The sequence below is a fragment of the Lissotriton vulgaris genome, chromosome 3_1 (assembly GCF_964263255.1).
Source record: "Lissotriton vulgaris chromosome 3_1, aLisVul1.2, whole genome shotgun sequence".
Lineage (NCBI taxonomy): Eukaryota > Metazoa > Chordata > Amphibia > Caudata > Salamandridae > Lissotriton > Lissotriton vulgaris.
Window position 1 is genome coordinate 2,090,428,458 of NC_141689.1, and position 23,405 is coordinate 2,090,451,862.

General features: G+C 45.1%; 1 protein-coding gene across 1 annotated transcript in view; it reads left to right on the forward strand.

Annotated features, from left to right (window-relative positions):
• CLOCK (clock circadian regulator) overlaps positions 1 to 23,405 on the forward strand; it is a 1,177,342-nt gene that overhangs the window by 893,961 nt on the left and 259,976 nt on the right. Inside the window, exon 15 of the mRNA XM_086962635.1 lies at positions 8,831 to 8,975. Within this exon, the coding sequence (XP_086818761.1) occupies positions 8,831 to 8,975 (145 nt within the window). The remainder of the gene's footprint in view (positions 1 to 8,830; positions 8,976 to 23,405) is intronic.

Here is a 23,405-nt window from a genome sequence, read left to right on the forward strand (position 1 = left end):
GGCCTCACGGCAACCTTTCGGCCCACACAGTCCGCCTTTCGCCCCTTTTGTAGCTACTATCGAAAGGGGCCCTGTGCCAGAAATAGGTCATGATTGTTACTCCCACTACCTTCTGGTACACAAGAAGGACAAAGGCCTGCATCCTATCTTAGACCTCAGGGCCCTTAACCGCTTCCTCCGGAAGGAGAAGTTCAAAATGCTCTGGTTGGCTCAGGTCTTTTCTGCCCTCGATCCCGGAGACTGGATGGTCGCATTGGACTTGCAGGACCCCTATTTCCACATCCCCGTCCTGCCAGCCCACAGGCGTTACCACCGATCATGGTAGGCCTTGAGCATTTTCAGTTTACTGTGCTCCCTTTTGGCCCTACAGTGCCCTTCGGGTGTTCACGAAAGTGATGGCGTTGGTCGCAGCTCATCGGTGCAGATCAGGGGTTCCAGTCTTCCCCTATCTCAACGACTGGCTGTTGAAGGCGAGCTTGCCCCAAGCTGTCGTCTCCCACCTCCAGCGTGCCGCAATCACACTCAGAAGCTCCTTTTCATCGGGGCAGTTGTTGTTTCAGCAAAGTTTCGGGCTTATCCTCCCTAGCCGCGAGTCTGGGATATTTGGGCTATGATACTGATGTTTCAGCCTCTATCCCAGATTTCGGTGAGAATGGCCCTAAGGCTGCTGGGCTTCATGGCCTCCTGCATCCTGCCGGTGGATCATGCTAGAGGAGATATGCAGGCTCTGCCGTAGGACCTGCAGTTCCATTGGGCACAGCATCAGGGGAATTTTTCTGATGTCATCCAGATCTCGGAAGGGACTGCACATCAATTGCGGTGGTGGCTCACGAACCAGGATTAGGTCAGCGGCAGATCCCTCTCCCTTCCCCAATCAGAGTTCACAGTAGTGACGGATGTGTCACTCCTGGGATGGGGTGGCCCCTTGGGAGAGGTTAAGGTCAGGAGGCTATGGACTCCTGCAGAGTCAGGTATCCACATCAACCCATTGGAGCTCCAGGCGATCCGTCTTGCAGTGAAGGCATTCTTTCCTTCTATCAAAGGAAGGGTAGTTCAGGTATTTGCAGACAACACCACCCTCTTGTCGTACTGCAACAAACCGGGCTGGGTGGGGTTGTGGACCATATGTCAAGAGGCTCTACGCCTTTGGACATGGCTGGAACATCAGGGCATATCCCTGGTGGTTTAACACATAGCAGGTTCTGTGATTGCCAGGGCAGACGAACTCAGCCGCCGGTGCATGATTGTTCATGAATGGCGTCTTTACTCGGAGGTGGTGCAAGGTCTCTTTCGGCAGTGGGTAGAGCCTTGGTTAGATCTGTTCGCCACCTAAGAGAACACCCAATGTCAGCAGTTCTGCGTGTTGGAGTTACCAAGCCGGCACTCGCTCTGCAATGCTTTTCGTCGCAAGTGGAATTGGGGCCTCCTGTACGCCTTTCTGCCTGTACCACTGTAAAGTAGAGGTGGAGGCAGGATTTCTTTTTAGATCTTTATTCAAGATAAAGGATAAAACAGGTGTTGCCAGGAAGCACAGCTGCACAGTAGATGAGTCAGGCTTCAACTGATATACAGAATCAGAACATAACAAGAAGCAAAGGCATTCTAAAGAATGGCTCGCTCTAACACGAGCCTTAAAGCGACACACAGAATAATTATAAAAAAGCACAACATAACACATCCCCCTACCTCACAAGAAAAAAACAAAAAGGAACCCCAAGGGAAAGGAACAAGAAAAGAAAGGGAAGAAAAAAAACAATAAGATCATGGTGAACTACCTAACATAATCTTTTAGCCAACTGGGCAAAACTCTCTTCCTTTTGGAAACATCTGCAGCAGGTAAAGAGGGTACGGAGACTGTGTCCCTATTGGCGGAAGGAGAACTCACACTAGGAAGAGAACTCACATTACCACACTTGTAATTTGTGTCAACATGGCATGGTTCATGCTCAACATGGCAAGGTTCATGCAAGGGCTCATTAATTTGACAGTCAGGAGAACCAATCACCACTTCCCCTTCCCTTAATTGAGGAAGAGAAACACCAGGCGCAAGTTGAGATTGTAACTCACTACCTTCAAAGTAGTCTTCAACCCAATCAAAATCAGTTTGTCTGCTCCTCACAAATTTACCCTTATCATGATTTTGACAAATATCCAAGGCTACATCTTTCAGGTTCCAAACTTTACCATCACTTAACCTGACCGAGTTCCTAAGAACTTCAAGAACTTTTTTAGGCGATTCAAATTTATTTTCACCCTTCAAGACTTTGTTATTTTTTGATCCTAACCCAATCTCCTGCTTTTACAATGACATCCTTTGCACCATGACGCTCATCATAGTAAATCTTACGTCTGCCATGCACAAACTCTAAATTTTTCCTAACCTCCACAGGTGACCATTGCTGAACATTGTCTTTGAATAACCAACTAGGATTAAACTTGCACCTGGGTAGTCTACCTCTCATCATCACGAAAGCGGAACCCCCGTACAATTATTTAACGTCACTTTGTAAGACCAAACAGCTTTTTGTATTTCCAATTTCCAATCCAAACCCTTGTAGTTAGCTGCCTGCAAAATGCCTTTAATCACTCTATTGAAACGTTCTACCGTTCCATTTCCGCTAGGATTGTACAATGAGGTTGTTTTATGTGTAATGCCGCATTTCTCAAAATATTCTTTAGCAGCCTTGGATAAAAATTGTACTCCATTGTCCGTTAAAACATTCACAGGTAACCCTTCAATTATAAAAATGTTATCTAAAAATTTTAACACAGCCTGAGTATCCACTTTATCCACAAATTTAACTACAGGCCACTTGGTGAAAAGATCAATGGCAACCAATCCATATTCCTTTGCATCCCCTACTGGACCAAACATGTCCACAGCGATGGTTTCCCAATGCATACTAGGAATGAGTCCCTCACTCATCGCTGGTCTCAGAGTCCTCAAGGATTTGTCTGCGGAACTACAAACAGAAAAACTCCTGACAAAGACTTCTACTTCACTGTCGACTTTTGGCCACCAAAACAAATTTTTAACAGATAACTTAGTCCTTACTATACCAAAATGTCCCTCATGACACAACTGTAAAATCTTTTTCCTTAACCCAGAAGGTGGAACAATTCTGTCCCCTCTCAACAAAACCTCTTTCTCAAATGACAACTCAGATCATACTTCCCAAAATGGTTTCACAGCGCCAGACAAAAATCTTTCTTTCGGCCAACCTTGACAAATACATTTTGAGACTTCTACTAATTGCTTATCCGCATTATGTTCTCTTAACCAATCCTCCCTGCTGATGGCTGGGAACCCAGAATCATGTACAAACGCTACACTAAAGTTCCCCCAAGGATCATCAACACATTCTTCTAGTGGAGAAGGTAGCCTTGACAGACAATCAGCTACAACATTGTCTTTCCCAGGTACATAAGTGATATTGTATATGTATTCCTTCATACGCATAGAGATTCTTGCCAACCTAGCAGAAGCAGTTGCAGTGCCATCAGTGGATAAAATGTGGACTAACGGTTTATGATCAGTCCTGATGTTAACCATTTTGCCCCAAACAAATGCACGAAAATGCTCTAAAGCCCATGCACAGGCCAAGGTTTCTCTTTCTATAATAGGGTACCTGCTTTCTGCTGGTGACAATGCCCTAGATGCAAATAAAATGATTCTTTCTTTACCATTCTCTCCAACTTGCGACAAGACAGCGCCTAAACCTTTGTCGCTTGCATCAGTTGTCAAAAGACAATCCAAATTGGGATCAAAACTAGACAAAGCGCTCACTTTTTGCAACTCCCACTTAATATCAGTAAACTCTCTTTCACACTCTTTAGTCCATTCAAATTTTACATTTTTCTTTAATAAGGACCTGATGTTATGTACCTTTGAAGCAAAATCCTTGATGAACTTGGCACAATACTCTGCCATTCCCAAAAAGGATTTGATTTCCTCTTTAGATTCAGGTGCAGGCGAGGCAACAATGCTTTCTATTAGTGATGCTTTTGGCCTGACACCCTCTTCACTAATAATATGGCCAAGGTATGAGACACTTCTTTCACCAAATTTGCATTTAGATAACTCGACAGTTAAACCTGCTGAATTAAGTGTCTCAAAAACTTTCCATAGCTTGGCGTCATGATCTTCTTTGTCAGTACCTGCAATTAGAACATCGTGCTGAAAAAAACAAATGCCATCCATATCACCAAACAATTTGTGCATTAAACGCTGAAACACAGCCGCGGCTGATGCTAGGCCGAAAGGCATCCTTATAAATTGAAAACAACCAAATGGTGTGATGAAGGCTGTTAGATGCCTCGACTCAGGTTCTAAGACTACCTGGTGGTAGGCAGCAGAAAGGTCTATTGTGGAAAACCAGGTCGCTCCCCTTAAGGAAGAAACCATCTCATTAATCTTGGGCAAGGGAAACCGTTCAATTACTATATTTTGGTTAAGATGGCGTAAATCAATACAAAAACGAATTTTGCCGTTGGATTTCCTCGCTACGACTACTGGACTAATCCACTCCGAAGAATCTACCTCTTCGATAACACCCTTAGCCAAAAGACCCTGAATTTCTTTTTTGACTTCATCTCTTATTAACAGAGGAATAGGTCTAACCTTATGCACCTTGGGTTGTGCATTCCCCTTGAGCATGATTCTATGCTCAAAACCTTTCAACTTGCCTAATTGCCCACTCACCACACTGGTGAACTTACTTTTTAATACATCTTCCAACTTGCTACACTCATCTAAGACTAACACTTTCTCCTTGCTGTTAGAGTCTAAGATGATGTGAAGATTCTTCTGGTCATACCAACCTAGAACAGAAGGTCCCTTTTTGGCTATGTATAACTTGCCTCTGGTCACCCTACCTTTAAAGATGAAGGTGAGCCATCTGAAACCCAATAAGCCAATTCTTTCCCCTGTGTAACTCACAGGATTAACATCTGAGGCATTTAACTTGTCCCCTATTTTCTGTGTAAAATTTTTTTTCCACACCTCTTCGTTAACAATTGTAAATGGAGATCCAGAATCCGCATACACATTAACTTTAACGCCACCTAAAGATACTTCGCAGATAGGTTTACCCTCCATAGCTTCATCAGTGATGTTCAACATGTAATTCCCTCTCACATTCTTTACGCAACCATCCTCATCTTCACTACTTCCGCTAGCACACGCATCCTCATTCCAGATACATTTGACATTAGTACGGCTGCGGCACATTTTACTGAAATGGCCTATTAGACCACAAACACTACACTTTTTCCGTAGGGCAGGGCACGACTTGTAGTAAGCCATATGTTCCTTGCTACCACAACGGTAACACCTTCTGTCTTCCATCTTGTCGTCCTTCCCTTGATTCCTGACAGGTTGACTGAAATTCTTGTTTTGAACTTGCTTATTTTGATATTTTGATGTTCCTTGAATTTTGAAGACAGCAGACGATGCTTTGTCTGATTCCTTAACTGTATCTTTTACTACAGTGGCACATCTCCCTGACATTTCCGATTTCCTCATTATAGCAAGTACGTCATCTAGAGGTGCATCACCATTTACCCAAAGGCGATCTTGAATCGGAGAATTATCATTGTGCATAACTAGTTGATCTCGAATAAGATCATCATGCAAGTTTCCAAAGTTACAGTCAATAGCAAGTTTTTTTAGGTCATCAACCCATTCATCAACCAGCTCCTCCTTCTTTTGTTTCCTCTGGAAGAATTTGTGCCTCACTACACCTATACACACTTTATGTGCGAAATACCTGTCCATATCTGCGATGGCATTGTCAAATTCACTTAAGTCAGCATTAATTAACTTCTGCATTTGTGAATAAGTTTTTAACCCTTTGGGTCCCAGAGAATGCAGAAGTATCCTTTTCTTTTGTTCAGGTTTCATTTTTGCATTCTCATCAATGGCACAAATGTAATTATTAAAATACTCTTTCCATTCCACCCACTTCATGTCTGGCTGGGATCCAGTAGCCCAAAAAGGTTGTGGGGGACTGATAACAAAGCTTTGTTGAGCCATTTCCTCTTCTAAATCTCCTTGAGATTGATCTCCAGAATCCATATATTGTGAATACTTAAATAAAAAGACTTGCTTCAATAGTACACAATAGTAAAAAAAAAAATTATATAAATAAGTGCCCCGACAGTCTCACCTGTTTATCCTAATTTTCGTCACTTGAATGAAGCGTCGCTAAATGCTTCTAATAAGCGATGTCACTAACTCTGTGCTCCTTCGTTTCGTTCGTTTTTTTTTTTTATCCTTGCCTCGGTGACTGTGAAGGACCGAGAGACTTCCCGACCAATCCAAAATGGCCGCTACGCAGGGTCACGCAACGTGACCTTGCGCAAATGCGTCATTACGCGATCAGGCAGAAATGTCAGTCAGTGGGTCGCGCGGCAGGAGATCGTGCATGGAACCCAGCACAAGATCGAAAGATGCCGACATGCGCCACCAACCGAAGCCATAAAGTAAGTCCTCGTGTAAGAGACAAAAAAAAATACGAATAAAGCAAAATAATCCTTTGAATTAATTGACGCCAAAACGTGGAAGGTTGAAAAGTCAAATACCCAATAAATGCGTCGCTTCTTTCTACGTGAGCAGGTAGAGAGGAGAGAAAAAAAAATTATAATCCTCACGAAGTTGTTGATTGTAGGATCCTGATCCTGATCCCGATCGTTGCCAATAGTAAAGTAGAGGTGGAGGCAGGATTTCTTCTTAGATCTTTATTCAAGATAAAGTATAAAACAGGTGGTGCCAGGAAGCACAGCTGCACAGTAGATGAGTCAGGCTTCAACTGATATACAGAATCAGAACATAACAAGAAGCAAAGGCATTCTAAAGAATGGCTCGCTCTAACACGAGCCTTAAAGCGACACACAGAATAATTATAAAAAAGCACAACATAACAACCACTGCCCAGAGTGCTGAAGAAGATAAAGCGCCACCGGGCCCTAGTCATTTTTGTGGCTGTGGACTTTAAACAAAGAGTCTGGTACCCAGAGCTCTTGAGCATGGCCATCGATCCTCCAATCAGACTGCCTCTTCGGGAGGATCTTCTGTCGCAGGAGCAGGGGACGGTTCTCCACCCGAACCTGTCCAGCCTTCACCTCTTTGCATGGAGATTGAGCGGCGACAGTTGACTGCTTTTGACCTTCCTCCCAAAGTCTGTAACGTCATCTTGGCAGCCAGGCGTCCCTCCACTGAAACAGTATACGCCTGTAAATGGAACAAATTTGTGCCATGGTACACAGCAAAGGCTGTGGATCCCCTTTCTGCCCCTCTTTCAGTGATTCTCCTCTTCATTCTATCTGTGGCTCAGCAGGGCCACTCTCACGTGACTCTCTGCTCTGGGCACCATTAAAGCCTACCTTTCGGCCATCTCTGCCTGTCTGCGCCTTCCTGATCAGCCTTCTCTTTTCAACTCTCCGATTGTAAATAGATTTCTAAAGAGCTTTACTCCTCTCTTTCCTCCCTCTCCTTTCGTAATGGCCTAGTGGGACTTAAATCTTGCTCTTACTTCCTTATGCGTGCTACCTTCGAGCCACAACATAATTGTCCTCTCTGTCTTCTTACCTTGAAGACTGCTTTCGTGCTTGCCATCACATCTGCTTGCAGGGTGAGCGAGCTTCAGCCTCTTTCCTCCAAGCCTCCTTTTCCTGCAGTTCATCCAGACAAAGTGGTCCTTCGCACTAGGCCCTCTGTTCTGCCCAAAGTGGTTACCTCTTTCCACATAGGTGAAACCATCATATTGCCCACCTTCTTCCCACCTCTGCACCCATCCAAAGAGGACAAGAGACTACACCGTCTGGACCTTAAACGTGCACTATACTTCTCCCTTGACCACACTAAAGATTTCCGTGCGGACGATTAACTCTTTGTTGTTTTCTTGCGTGCCAAGAAAGGTCGGCCGTGCACAAACCTACCATCTCTCAATGGGTTGTCCTATGCATCAAGATCTGTTAATCTTTGGCGAAAAAGGAACCTCCAGTAGGACTGCTCGCCCACTCTATCAGGGCGACGCCAGCCTCTACTGCTTTGGGACTTGGAGTTCCATTGAATGACATCTGCCAGGCAGCCACGTGGGCATCCCTGCACTCATTCACAAAACATTACTGCCTGCATAGCCAAGCCCTGAAAGACCGCTTTTTTTGCTGTTTGGTCCTCCAGGACTTTCTGGTGTGAAATTAGTTCACAGACCCACCTCCGGGGTAGGCATTGCTGGGGTATCTATTCAAAGGTAAGGAATCTATACCTAATGGTCTCTTTCAGATGAACAGGTTACTTAACTTTGGTAATAATGTGTCTGTAAGAGACATACATTAGTTATAAATTCCTTACCGCCTCACCCTTTCTCCCCGTTCTGCGAACTGACTTCTAGGGATAGTGTTTCCCTTCCTTGTTTTGTGCACCAGTGGTCAGTGTCTTGCATGGCTTTGCGCTTCTGGCATGGAAAGTTTTATCAGAACTGACGTCAGGTCGCTGGGACAACGTCTAAGTAGACACTGTGATGTCATCCCAGGGACCACGATGCCGACCACGGACACGGAGTCGATCGACGCCAACTACTGACACACAGGGGTACTGCTACAGAAAGATTCTCCGGACCCAGTCTGACACCTGGGGGTAATTCTAAGGTATAGAATCTATACCTAATGTATGTCTTTTATAGATACATCGTTACCAAAGATAAATAACTTGTTAATTGGTGTTTAGTTTTGATAAATGACTTATATTTTCAGATCAGAAGTTATTTTTTGGTACCAACTGTTAATATTTTTGTTCAACCAGCCTTACCTTTCCTTTTGCTTCAATTAGAGCCATAACTGTGGGTCTGAAAATCACATCAACACACTTAGCCTGAAAGAAGCTTTGGAGCGATTTGATCATAGCAGAACACCTTCAGTTTCTTCAAGGAGTTCTAGGAAATCATCATCTCATACAGCAGTATCTGACCCTTCCTGTGAGTATCTTTCTTTTACTCGTTTTTGACTTTTCTTGCACTAATTACTTATTTTATGTTCTTTTAAATCACTCTGAGGCTTACTGAAATTCCTTAATAAGAGAAGAGTGATGCTTTCTGATTTATAATTAATAACACATTTACAATGACCAGCAATATTTAAAATACATCATCTGTAAACTATAAATAAAGTTTCTCAGCAAGAATTCCCAAACTCTTTGAGGTGAATTAATTGAATTTCCTTCTAGTTACCCAAGCTTTCACTGACAAAAAATGTGAATATGTGACATTTTGAGAGATGTTTAATGTTACAGCTTCTATGCAGAAGACACATTTTTTATTAGCTGATGCATTGCATTGGGCATGTCGAAGGTATGATGCTCATGCTTTCACCATCTCTCTGGATCATTGAATCAATCTGCTTATTCTAGCTCTTTGTGACTCTAGGTAGATGATAACAAACAAGTGGTGTGGGTAGAATCAACTATCCGCATGTTTATGCGCTCAATTATCAATGAAACAGGTGAGTTTCTTCTCAGGTTTTCATTTATTATTCATCATATTCAACCAATTGTGAGTTCATTGGTAAGTCAAATTATGTCAATCTTGTTCTTGTGCGAGCATAATAAACTCCTTATGTCGCAATTAAATCATTTTACTTGCATTTCTCATCCACCCAATGCATTTCGGGTCATTAAACACGACCCTTCGTCAGGGGTCTGTGGACAAGGGATAAGACAGGACCAAATTAGTTGCTACCACAACTATAGTGAAATAAAAGGTAATGGTTCACAAAGTGTTAAGAGCAATAGACGGAAAACTGAAGGAGTTATAAGCAAAGTCAGGATAACAGATGGGGAATCGTGGTGGTGAATGCGTTAAATCCAAAATTGACAGCGGTGAATAACATGCAACAGTTAAACACAAAAAAATGTGTTTACGAGAACCCCAGTGCTCTCTACGCGTTACCTGTACAAGTGTGAAACCCGGAACCCAAAGCGTCAGTGTCATGAACACTTACAGAAAATCGGCAGACGCCGTAACCTCGAGCAAGTCGCGGTAAACCTCGGTGTGGGGCGGTGTGTGCAGCAAGCGTTTAAAGAACGGTCATGTGATCGGAAGATGATCCAATCAGTGAACAGTAAAGAAAAAGTGATGGATTAGCCCAATCAGGAAAGAGTATAGAAAAACGGGTGCAACCAGAAAGCTCAAGTCATGTGATATGAGTGTGTAGGCATCATAATAGGAAATGGGTGACGACAAATGTAAATACGAAACCACGTATAAATTAATAGAATGCTGTACAAACAAAAACATATCACAATATGTTAGGACCAGAGTAGGTCCTGGACCAATGCTGAGAACCTACATGACAAATTAAAGGAAACATGAATGTTCCACACGATCGTTCATCCCAAAAGGATATGTAGAATTAAGTTTTTTGATCCAATAAAATTCTGATCGTAATCTTTGTTTCAATGGATCCAAGTCAGGGCGTTGTGGGATGGTCTCAAGAACCGTAAATTTTAATTGAGATATCTGATGTCTGGCTTCATTCCAATGGTTAGCTATGGATGACTTCATTTTCAGCTGGCGGATATTGCTCTTATGTTCTGTAATGCGTATTTTTATTTTACGTTCAGTTTGGCCAAAGTAAACTTTCCCGCAAGGGCATTTGATGGCATAAATGCAGTTGGTAGTGCCGCAAGTGCTCGTATGATTGAGTTCAATGGGATAGCCTTTGGTTTGATGTGTGAAAGTTCTTCCTGGCATTACGTTGTTGCAATGAATGCAATTAGAACACTTAAGCATTCTTTTCCAATTGACATTGTCTTTCTTGCGTGTTTTGAGGAGTTCTTTTAAATTCTTTGACCTCTGAAAAGCAAATGTGACCTTGTCACTGTATAGATCCTTGAGATCAGGTTCAGATTGAATTAAGTGCCAGTGTTTGTTGATAATCCCCTTAATTTTGTTGGATTCAGTAGAGAATTTTAACACACACACTGTCTTGTTACTGTCGGTTTTTACTTGTGCTTGTAGCAATGATTTCCTTTCCAATTTATCTACTTTTGCCAAAGCTGTGGATATTATGTTTTCCGGATATCCTCTCTCTTGATAACTCATCGCTTGTTCATTCAGGGCAATCTGTAAATCTGTATCATGAGATGTAATGCGTTTCAACCTAATAAATTGCGACGTGGGAAGATGTTTCTTCAGAGAGTCTGGGTGAAAACTTTGAAAAAGCAGGCTGGTGTTTCTGTCGGTAGTTTTTTTGAAGACTTTAGTGCTGATGATGTTGTTGTTTACCATCACTTGTACATCCAAAAATGAAATAGATTCTTTTTCAATAGTATGGGTGAATTTGATGCGTGCATTTTTGTTGTTGAGAGTGCGAATATTCAACTCTAATTGTTCTTTCGAACCTTGCCAAATTACAAAAATGTCATCAATGTAACGTTTGAAAGTTGTCAGTCCATCCATCCAGTCAGGATTTTGTAAAATATGATCAATTTCAAATTTCTGCATAAAAATATTTGCATATGAGGGGGCCCCCCCAAATCCCATGGATGTACCACAAGGACCCAGTCAATCCGCCTTTTAGACCCATCGTCTCCGCTTGTGGGTCCATCTCAGAACCAATCGGTAAATTTATCGACAAATTCTTACAGCCTATCGTTCAGAAAAGCGAAACTTACATCAAAGACACCACAACTTTCCTTAACTTACTGAGCTCAGTATCATTAAAAGAAGATTTGACCTACTGGTTGTGTACCATTGATGTCACGGCATTATATACGTCCATCCCTCATAACGAGGGCATTGAAGCTCTAGAATGGAGCTTACTGAACAGTGATTTAGATGAATTCCAAAAAGTGGTAATTTTAGAACTCATGCAATTCGCCCTATACCACAGTTATTTTGAATGGCAAGGACATTTTTTTAACCAATGTAATGGTACATCCATGGGATTTGGGGGGGCCCCCTCATATGCAAATATTTTTATGCAGAAATTTGAAATTGATCATATTTTACAAAATCCTGACTGGATGGATGGACTGACAACTTTCAAACGTTACATTGATGAAATTTTTGTAATTTGGCAAGGTTCGAAAGAACAATTAGAGTTGAATATTCGCACTCTCAACACCAAAAATGCACGCATCAAATTCACCCATACTATTGAAAAAGAATCTATTTCATTTTTGGATGTACAAGTGATGGTAAACAACAACATCATCAGCACTAAAGTCTTCAAAAAAACTACCGACAGAAACACCAGCCTGCTTTTTCAAAGTTTTCACCCAGACTCTCTGAAGAAACATCTTCCCACGTCGCAATTTATTAGGTTGAAACGCATTACATCTCATGATACAGATTTACAGATTGCCCTGAATGAACAAGCAATGAGATATCAAGAGAGAGGATATCCGGAAAACATAATATCCACAGCTTTGGCAAAAGTAGATAAATTGGAAAGGAAATCATTGCTACAAGCACAAGTAAAAACCGACAGTAACAAGACAGTGTGTGTGTTAAAATTCTCTACTGAATCCAACAAAATTAAGGGGATTATCAACAAACACTGGCACTTAATTCAATCTGAACCTGATCTCAAGGATCTATACAGTGACAAGGTCACATTTGCTTTTCAGAGGTCAAAGAATTTAAAAGAACTCCTCAAAACACGCAAGAAAGACAATGTCAATTGGAAAGGAATGCTTAAGTGTTCTAATTGCATTCATTGCAACAACGTAATGCCAGGAAGAACTTTCACACATCCAACCAAAGGCTATCCCATTGAACTCAATCATACGAGCACTTGCGACACTACCAACTGCATTTATGCCATCAAATGCCCTTGCGGGAAAGTTTACGTTGGCCAAACTGAACGTAAAATAAAAATACGCATTACAGAACATAAGAGCAATATCCGCCAGCTGAACATAAAGTCATCCATAGCTAACCATTGGAATGAAGCCAGACATCAGATATCTCAATTAAAATTTACGGTTCTTGAGACCATCCCACAACGCCCTGACTTGGATCCATTGAAACAAAGATTACGATCAGAATTTTATTGGATCAAAAAACTTAATTCTACATATCCTTTTGGGATGAACGATCGTGTGGAACATTCATGTTTCCTTTAATTTGTCATGTAGGTTCTCAGCATTGGTCCAGGACCTACTCTGGTCCTAACATATTGTGATATGTTTTTGTTTGTACAGCATTCTATTAATTTATACGTGGTTTCGTATTTACATTTGTCGTCACCCATTTCCTATTATGATGCCTACACACTCATATCACATGACTTGAGCTTTCTGGTTGCACCCGTTTTTCTATACTCTTTCCTGATTGGGCTAATCCATCACTTTTTCTTTACTGTTCACTGATTGGATCATCTTCCGATCACATGACCGTTCTTTAAACGCTTGCTGCACACACCGCCCCACACCGAGGTTTACCGCGACTTGCTCGAGGTTACGGCGTCTGCCGATTTTCTGTAAGTGTTCGTGACACTGACGCTTTGGGTTCCGGGTTTCACACTTGTACAGGTAACGCGTAGAGAGCACTGGGGTTCTCGTAAACACATTTTTTTGTGTTTAACTGTTGCATGTTATTCACCGCTGTCAATTTTGGATTTAACGCATTCACCACCACGATTCCCCATCTGTTATCCTGACTTTGCTTATAACTCCTTCAGTTTTCCGTCTATTGCTCTTAACACTTTGTGAACCATTACCTTTTATTTCACTATAGTTGTGGTAGCAACTAATTTGGTCCTGTCTTATCCCTTGTCCACAGACCCCTGACGAAGGGTCGTGTTTAATGACCCGAAATGCATTGGGTGGATGAGAAATGCAAGTAAAATGATATAATTGCGAAATAAGGAGTTTATTATGCTCGCACAAGAACAAGATTGACATCATTTGACTTACCAATGAACTCACAATTGGTTGAATATGATGAATAATAAATGAAAACCTGAGAAGAAACTCACCTGTTTCATTGATAATTGAGCGCATAAACATGCGGATAGTTGATTCTACCCACACCACTTGTTTGTTGATATAAGGCACGGTCAGACTACGTGCGACGTTCATGCGCTCCCACGAACTTGTTGAACTTATCAGATAAACTGTTTCTATTGAGTGCATAGGGATTACACAGTTTCTCTAGGTAGATGATGTCATGCCTGAATAAACTTGCACCAAATACTTGTGGCTGCGGCTCCTTTGTTTTAACTCGCTGTGGATGTGAGGAGTTCTAACATTGGCAACAGTGTGTGGAGTATACAGGGGGTGGCTACCCCAGCCGTGAGCCCGCCGAATTGGAGGCTTGGGATCAGCCAAACTTTGGTGGGAATATATTATAGATATATATATAAAGACCACAGTTTGAAGAAGCACTCTCAAGCGGCACATTCATGACACCCAGCGCTTCCTTTATTCATTTACTTTGAAGTAGCCTTACTCGTTTCGGAGCTTATCGGCTCCTTGGTCACAGGCAGTTCTGCATGGAGTAGCAAAGATTCAAAGGGGGCATCGCCCAGCATGTCCTTTAGTAACACCCTCTATTAGGCAGCAGGTGTTAGCAGCTTGTGTGGCATGCTGGTACTTGTAGTAATAGTACATTTTCCTTTGTAGGTTACACGCCTCCTTTGTACATTAATTACTTTAGTAAGTTTCGCTGCTCCATGATATTATCAGCATTGTCCATAACCCTCCAGTGCGTTCTTGATCAAAGGAACGCTGTATTGCGGTATTAGCCATTCGCCGCTTGCCAACATGAGACTACGCCAAGTTCTATGTCTCTATGGTTCCCTTTACTTTCAACGGGGTGGTGCAGTCTTCGCGGCTCGGTTTGCCGCACATAATGTTTTTTTCCCAAAAGACCACCATTTGAAGAAGCACTCGCAAGCGGCACATTCACGGCACCCAGCCCTTCCTTTATTCAACTAATTTGAAGTAGCCTTACGCGTTTTGGAGCATATCGGCTCCTTGGTAACAGGCAGTTCTGCGTGGAGTAGCGAAGATTCAAAGGGGGCATCGCCCTGCATGTCCTTTAGTAACACCCTCTATGAGGCAGCAGGTGTTAGCAGCTTCTGTGGCATGCTGGTACTTGTAGTAATAGTACCTTCCCTTTGTAGGTTACATGCCTCCTTTGTACATTATACTTCAGTAGGTTTCGCTGCTCCATGATATTATCAGCATTGTCCATAACCCCCCAGTGGGTTCTTGATTAAAGGAACGCTGTATTGCGGTATTAGCCATTCGCTGCTTGCCAACATGAGAGTACGCCAAGTTCTATGTCTCTATGGTTCCCTTTACTTTCAACGGGGCGGTGCAGTCTTCGCGGCTCGGTCTGCCGCATATAATGTTTTTTTCCCAAAAGACCACCGTTTGAAGAAGCACTCGCAAGCGGCACATTCACGGCACCCAGCGGTTCCTGTATTCAATTAATTTGAAGTAACCTTACGCGTTTCGGAGCATATCGGCTCCTTGGTCACAGGCAGTCCTGCGTGGAGTAGCGAAGATTCAAAGGGGGCGTCGCCCAGCATTTCCTTTAGTAACGCCCTCGATTACGCAGCAGGTGTTAGCAGCTTGTGTGGCATGCTGGTATTTGTAGTAATAGTACATTCCCTTTGTAGGTTATACGCCTTCTTTGTACATTAATAACTTTAGTAAGTTTCGCTGCTCCATGATACTATCAGCATTGTCCATAACCCTCCAGTGGGTTCTTGATCAAAGAAACGCCGTATTGCGGTATTAGCCATTCACCGCTTGCCAACATGAGACTACGCCAAGTTCTATGTCTCTATGGTCTCCTTTACTTTCAACGGGGTGGTGTAGTCTTCGCGGCTCGGTCTGCCGCATATAATGTTTTTTTCCCAAAAGACCACCGTTTGAAGAAGCACTCGCAAGCGGCACATTCACGGCACCCAGCGCTTCCTTTATTCAATTTATTTGAAGTAGCCTTACGCGTTTCGGAGCATATCGGCTCCTTGGTCACAGGCAGTTTTGCATGGAGTAGCGAAGATTCAAAGGGGGCGTCACACAGCATGTCCTTTAGTAACGCCCTTTATTAGGCAGCAGGTGTTAGCAGCTTGTGGTGCATGCTCGTACTTGTAGTAATAGTACTTTCCCTTTGTAGGTTACATGCCTCCTTTGTACATTAATTACTTTAGTAAGTTTCGCTGCTTCATGATATTATCAGCATTGTCCATAACCTTCCAGTGGGTTCTTGATCAAAGGAACGCTGTATTGCGGTATTAGCCGCTTACCAACATGAGACTACGCCAAGTTCTATGTCTCCATGGTTCCCTTTACTTTCAACGGGGCGGTGAAGTCTTTGCGGCTCGGTCTGCTGCATATAATGTTTTTTCACAAAAGACCACAGTTTGAAGAAGCACTCGCAAGTGGCACATTCACATCACCTAGCGCTTCCTTTATTCAATTAATTTGAAGTAACCTTACGCGTTTCAGAGCATATCGGCTTCTTGGTCACAGGCAGTTCTGCATGGAGTAGCGAAGATTCATAGAGGCGTCGCCCAGCATGCCCTTTAGTAACGCCCTCTATTAGGCAGCAGGTGTTAGCAGCTTCTGTGGCATGCTGGTACTTGTAGTAAGTGTACATTCCCTTTTTAGGTTACACCCCTCCTTTGTACATTATTACTTTAGTAAGTTTCGCTGCTCCATGATATCATCAGCATTGTCCGTAACCCTCCAGTGGGTTCTTGATCATAGGAACGCTGTATTGCGGTATTAGCAATTCACCCCTTGCCAAAATGAGACTACGCCAAGTTCTATGTCTTTATGGTCAGCGTAAAGCTACTTCAAATTAATCGGGAGTCAGGGGAAGCACCAATTCTATGCTGGTTTCCGTGGTTAGAAGTAAGAAGTTTGGCAGGGTCCAGGCGGTTTTGCAGAGAAGCAAGAAGGCACCTCCTACTCATCCGCTATCTTGGCCCCGCCCCCTTTAACTTAGCTTTTGACAAGGAGGTGGACAGATCAGGCCAGCGTTATGGGCAGACCGGTTCCCTCTCTGTAGAGGGACAGACATACCTGACAGAGGCTAGGTTGACTGCTATATGGAGAGCTCACCATCCGACAGACAGGGAATACCCTTTTATTCACACCCCCACAAGACCTACTCTGGAATCGATTACATCCTAACCACTGACATGTTAACTCAACAGCCACACTTATTAGAAATACTCTCTTGTACAATATCTGACCACTCGGCAGTTTGCATGTCGGTGACCTTTGCAAGCCCCCAGACCGCGCGCCACATCTGAAGACTTAAGGAGACCATGCTCCAACGCCCCGCGGTTGTACACCAGATTACAAAAGCAATAGGAGACTATCTTGCCATCAATGATACCCGGACACCTCAGTTGCAACATTATGGCACGCCTTTAAAGCGGTAATTTGGGGTAGCTATCACTTCACCCGACAACAAAATCCACCAGTTAAAGAGGGAGCAACTCACCACCAAGGTAAGAGAGTTAGAACCCATACACCAGAGTAAAAGCGCTCCAAGACTCTGGAGGCAGCTCAAAGCGGCACAAACCCAACTGCCAGGAATGAATATTGACAGGGCAGAATATACCACATTCTGTCTTAAGCACTCCCTTTACACAGGGGAATAGGGGTGGGATATTGCTGGCTAACAGATTGAGGGCACAGAGACAGGCCTCGAGCATACCCACAATTTTCGACCTTGACTTACTGATTAAGTTAGAAGAGGTTATTTCAGCTATCTCTAAATTAAACCGCTTAAATCCCCAGGCCTGACGGTTTCTCTTAGCCATTTTATAAAACCATTTGCAATATACTAGCCCTGATTTTGGTGAGGGTAGATAACGCAGTTGGGACCTCCCCACCCATACCGTCCACAATGCTGGAGGCATTGGTTACAGACATACCAAAGCCTGGTAAAGTTAAACGACAATGTGCGTCCTATCGCCCTATCTCCCTTCTTAAGGTGGACCTTAAATTGTTCACTGGGATATTGGCGCTGCATCTTTTTCCCGGGATTGCTAGATCCAGTCCAGTCTGACTTTGTACCGGGATGTCAGTGCTTTGATAATACTAAACGTCTCTTGCCCATTATAGATAAAGCTGATCGGTTTGAGACAGAGCGCATGATCCTCTTTATAGACGCCGAGAAAGCGTTTGACAGAGTGCACTGGCCTTACCTTACAGCGACCATGCAGCACTTTGGTCTGTCAAGGAGCTTCATTAGTTAGGTCCTCAGCAGTTATACTAACCCCACTCCCTCTGTTCGTGTGAACGGCCTTACCTCGAAATCCTTCTCTATTTAACAAGGAACAAGACAAGAATGTCCCCTTTCACCACTTTCATTTGCCCTTTACACAGAGCCTATGTCTTAAAAAGTCTGAGACAATCCATTGATACCTGGAGTAATGTTTGGAGGTGAGGAACATAAGATCAGCCTTTATGCGGACAATGTGGTCGCCACCTTAGAAAACCCCAGAGACTCTTTACCTGCCCTTATGACAGATCTGGACGATTTCAGACAGGCCTCGGGATTCTAAGTCAACATCCATAAGTTCCAGGTCCTTGTCTTGACCCTCTCTCTGGACACATTAGAGTTACTTAAAAACACTCACCTTCTCCAATGGGCTGAAGAGGCCATTCCCTACTTGGGTATTCAACTCACATCTAGCATACAACTCACCTCCTCCTTGAATTACACAAAATTATTACGACATATACGGGACTGCCTTCACAGATGAAGACCACCTCGTTAGGCCGCAATGCAGTGGTTCAGAAGACAATTTTTACCAAGGATAATATTTTTGTACCAGACCCTCCCACAGGCCCCTCCATCAGGAGTATTGCATTCCATGCAACGTGATCTAGAGCGCTACATTTGGCGTGACCAATGCCTAGGCTGCACAGCGAACTATGTTACAGGCCCCCAGATGAGGGAGGTCTGGGGATCCCACACCTGCAGGCCTGCTATCGGGCAGTACAACTGAGGCCCCTAGTAGAATAGTCAAGGCCAGAATCGGAGAAGCACTGGCTGTTCATGGATAGATCCCTCGCCAGACCGCGTTTATGGGGAGTTCCCATTCTTACAAAATCAAAGCAGCTGCACATATTATACTTATCAAAGGTCACGCACTCAACACTTTCAGCCTGGGATAGAGTTTCTACAACTCGGGACTTACGATATTTCCCTCCCCTATCACGCCGAATGTACCCAACCTTGCGTTCACCCCCGGTCTTGAAACAACTGTATTTGATCAATGGACTAGAGAAGGCCGGCTGTCCGTAGGGTATTTCTTTGCTGTAGAGGGGCCCTTATTGTTTACTGATGTCCGCACACAACAGAACATCCCAGAGGCAGAACGTTTTCACTTTCAAAAAATTCAGCACTGGGTTATGCAGACAGAAATTTGGGAAAAGGCACAAAGGGCTCTTACACCTTTTGAGAAATGGTTAGTGACGAAGAACACAGATTCACGTCTGATGACAGAACTCTATAGTTTTAGACGAATCCCTGGGACAGATAATTCACCTGGGCAGCTAGGTGGGAGGGGGACTGGGAAGGACGCTCTTGCAGAAAGAGTGGTCAGACATATATTATAGTCCCTGAGACACTGCACATAGTGTGGCGAGCATAGAAACAGCAACGAAAATAGCAAGCTATTGGTACCTCATGCCACCAAGGCTTCATAGAGGTAACCCGACTCAATCCCCTCAATGTTGGAGAGCATGTGGCTTGTTGGGAACCTTAACTCACTTACTAATATCAAATTACTGGTTGTAAGTGTTAGATGATATTGATACCCACCTCGACACACCGCTCCCTCGTTTTCCAGCCTATACTTTGCTGGGGCTTCCGAATCCCCTCACCTTCACACCTTCCCTCTTCCATCACAGAAGGGTCAACACATGCATAGCGTTAGGAGCAGCCCTCCAAAACATCCTATTTCACTGGGGGACGTCCACCTCTCCCACACACCTGGGTTGACTCCACAGGCTCTGGCGAATCTTTGGCATGGGGAGATTCTCTCTCTAAGCCAGGGGCCTCCTTTCAGGACCTCTGGAAACCTTTCCTGTTGCTCTTATCCTCAGAATTTAAAGAACGTTCGTGCCCAAGGTATTTGAGACTATTGCGTCTAACAGAACCGCCTCATACAACACCACAAGAAGAAGAGACACACCAGAGGTTACAGTTCACAACAGGATAGAGGTTGCTAACCAGGAGTAGGTCTGGGAACATATGTTATGGAGTTCCATATTACAGAGGGAGAGGGAGGAGAGAGGGGCGGACTGAGTTTGTTGCTGGAGCAGTCTCGAAAGCTTCTCGAGGTCTGGCAGTCGGCTCCGCGCCGTTCGAGGTCCCGGTTGCGTGGGAGGTGGAGGGACCGATATTGGAGTCATCATCATTCTTCTTCCAAGTCTTTGCACTTGGGGTCAGGTAAGTCGAAGCACAAGACGAAGTCGAAGAAGCATTGTCACTCTTTGACTTCTCCCTGTCCAACAAGGGATGCGGGTGGTGCCCCTCCGAGTGCAGAGCCGGAAGGGTCGCCTTCGGGTTTGCCTCCCTTCCCGGTTCCCTGAGCGACCCCTGCCCAGTTTCGCCAATTTTATGAAGCGATGCATGCCATCTTTGGGCAGCCCGACTCAGCTGGTGCGCCGTTGGGCCCCGCAGACTCGACTAAGGGCCCTGGGCCTTAGATGCTGGCGGCTCCATCCCCGACACCGCAGGGTCGCCTTGGATCCAGGCCTCGATCCAGATCGGCACTGGTCGACCTCAATACACCTGCACCGGCGACGATTCCACCTGCAACACATCCGCAGCCGACGGCGGTTGTGTCCCCAGCCGACACCGGTTGTGTCCCCAGCCTGCGTCGACCCCAGCCTCCATCCCTATGTAGACACGGACCGGCGTCGACTGGCGCCGGATCCGGCGCCAATGGCTACTTTTGTGCCCTTGTTCTACCCTGGCTCTTTTACACCAGATTGGCAGCCAGAGGAGAGTGAGGAGGACTGGGAGGGGTCTGGAAACCCTTTAACTGACCAGTTGGGCTAAGAACTGGATTGGAGAGAAGAACTGGGGGCAGCCAGTGGTCTGAATGCCTCACCAGACCTTGGCATGTTGTGTTGCGTAGGGCGGCCGAGACTCTCAGCCTCGAGCTACCTACGGTGACAGTCAGGTCTAACCTCCTGACAGGTGCTTCAACCGACAGCGAGCTCTTCGGAGCCCCTGCTGCTGTGTAATGAAGCCCTAACAGACATCCTTTTGAGCACCTGGTCCAGGCCCAACCCAGGATGGTATACAACCTTTAGCACGCATTTTTTACAACGCACTACCATTACCACGCATCTTTTACAACGCATGCCATTACAACGCATAGCGCTTTGGGGCGATCTGACATAGGGAATGGATAGTGAATAGGTTAATTTACTATCCAATAACCTTCCCTAGTGTCCACTGGGACTGGTGTTGGAATAGTAAATTAAACAATCCACTATCCAGCACCCAAAGCACTATGCGTTGTAAAGGTATCGCATTGTAAAAAATGCGTGGTAATGGTATGCGTGGTAAAAGTGTGCGTGCTAACGTCATAAATCCACACAGGATAGGTTGATTGCCTGATGCCACCGCCCAGCCCCGGGCAACCCCACTTTACTCTCCCAACACCCCACCGCTGAGAGCTTGGGGGTCCAAGCCTCTACCTCCAAAGGCCTATTCCCTAACGCACCACCTGATAGGGAATCCAAAAAGCTGGACCATCTTGGAAAGAAGATGTTTTCTTCCTCTAGCTTGGGACTGCGGTCGGTAAACACTGCATGTTTGTTGGGCTGTTAAACCCACACCATGTGGGATATGGTGGCGCAAGTGCTGCCCCAATGCCCGGAGGAGGCCCCGGTGGTACTCTCCCGTGCAGTTGCCGAAGGGAGAAACACAGCAAAGTTTACTATCCGATGAGGGCTGGATACCGCTGACTCACTAGGCAGAACGATTTCCACATCTGTAGCCCTTCGATGCTACGCCTAGTTGAGGTCGACTGGTTTTTCAGGGGATGCCCAATCTACTCTTATGGACATGCCCTTCGATGGCCGCCGCCTATTCGGTGACAAGGTATACAACGTGCAGGAGCGCTTTAAGGACTCTTGGGCTACGGCCAGGTCCTTGGGCCTCTCCATCACCCGCCCTACGCAGTCTGCTTTTCACCCCTTTCGTGGCTACGGAAGGGGTTCTCCGCCATGTCCCGCCCAGAGCCAAAGGCTGGCACAAGCTGTTCAGCCCCTGCCAGGGCGGGGATTTGGGAACCACCGACGTGGTTCTGGGGGCCAGCTGGCGGGCCAGTCCAACACAGCCCCCTCTGCAGCCAGTAGGTTTTGCAAATAGTCCAAAGGGGCTACTTCCTCCCCTTCGAGACTACCCCTCCATCCACGCCTCCTCAGTACCATCGCATGTTGGGGGATCATCTGGCCCTTCTCCAACAGGAATTTTCGGCATTCTTGGCCAGGAGCACCATTGAGCGAGTTCCTGTCCCAGAAGTAGGTTGTGGTTGCTATTCCCACTACTTTCTGGTGCCCAAGAAGGACAAAGGCATGCATCCTATCTTGGATCTCAGGAACGTCAACTACTTCCTACCGAAGGAGAACCTCAAAATGTTGACGCTAGCTCAGGTCCTGTCTGCCCTCGACCCTGGAGACTGGATGGTGGCGTTGGACTTGCAGGACGCTTATTTTCACATCCCCGTCCTGCCGGCCCACCAGCGTTACCTGCAGTTCGCGGTAGGCCACGAGCACTTTCAGCTTGCCTTTCAGCTTACCATGCTTACCAGCTTACTGTGCTCCCCTTTGGCCTTACCAACGCTCCTTAGGTGTTCACGAAAAGTGATGGTGGTGGTCGCAGCTCATCTGTGCAGAACAGGGGTTCCAGTCTTCCCCAGTCTTCCCCTATCTCGATGACTGGCTGTTGAAGGCGGGCTCGCACCAGGCTGTCATCTACCACCTCCAGACTATGGCCGACTTCCTGCATTCGCTGGGGTTCTCTGTCAATGTGCCGAAGTCACACCTGACTCCCTCTCAGAAGTTCCTCTTTATCGGAGCGATTCTGGACACAACGTGTTTTGGGTTTATCCTCCCGAACAGCAAGCGCGGGATATTTGGGCTATGATTCTGATCTTTCAGCCTATGTCCCGGGTTTCGGTCAGAATGACCCTGTGGTTGCTGGTCCTCATGGCCTCCTGCATCCTGCTGGTGGATCATGCCAGATGGCATATGAGGTCTCTGCAGTGGGACCTGAAGTTCCAGTGGGCATAGCATCAGGGGAATCTGTCCGATTGCATCCAAATCTCAGAGGGCACTGCACTTCAATTGTAGTGGTGACTAACAAACCGGGATTGGGTCAACAGCAGCTCCCTCTCCCTTC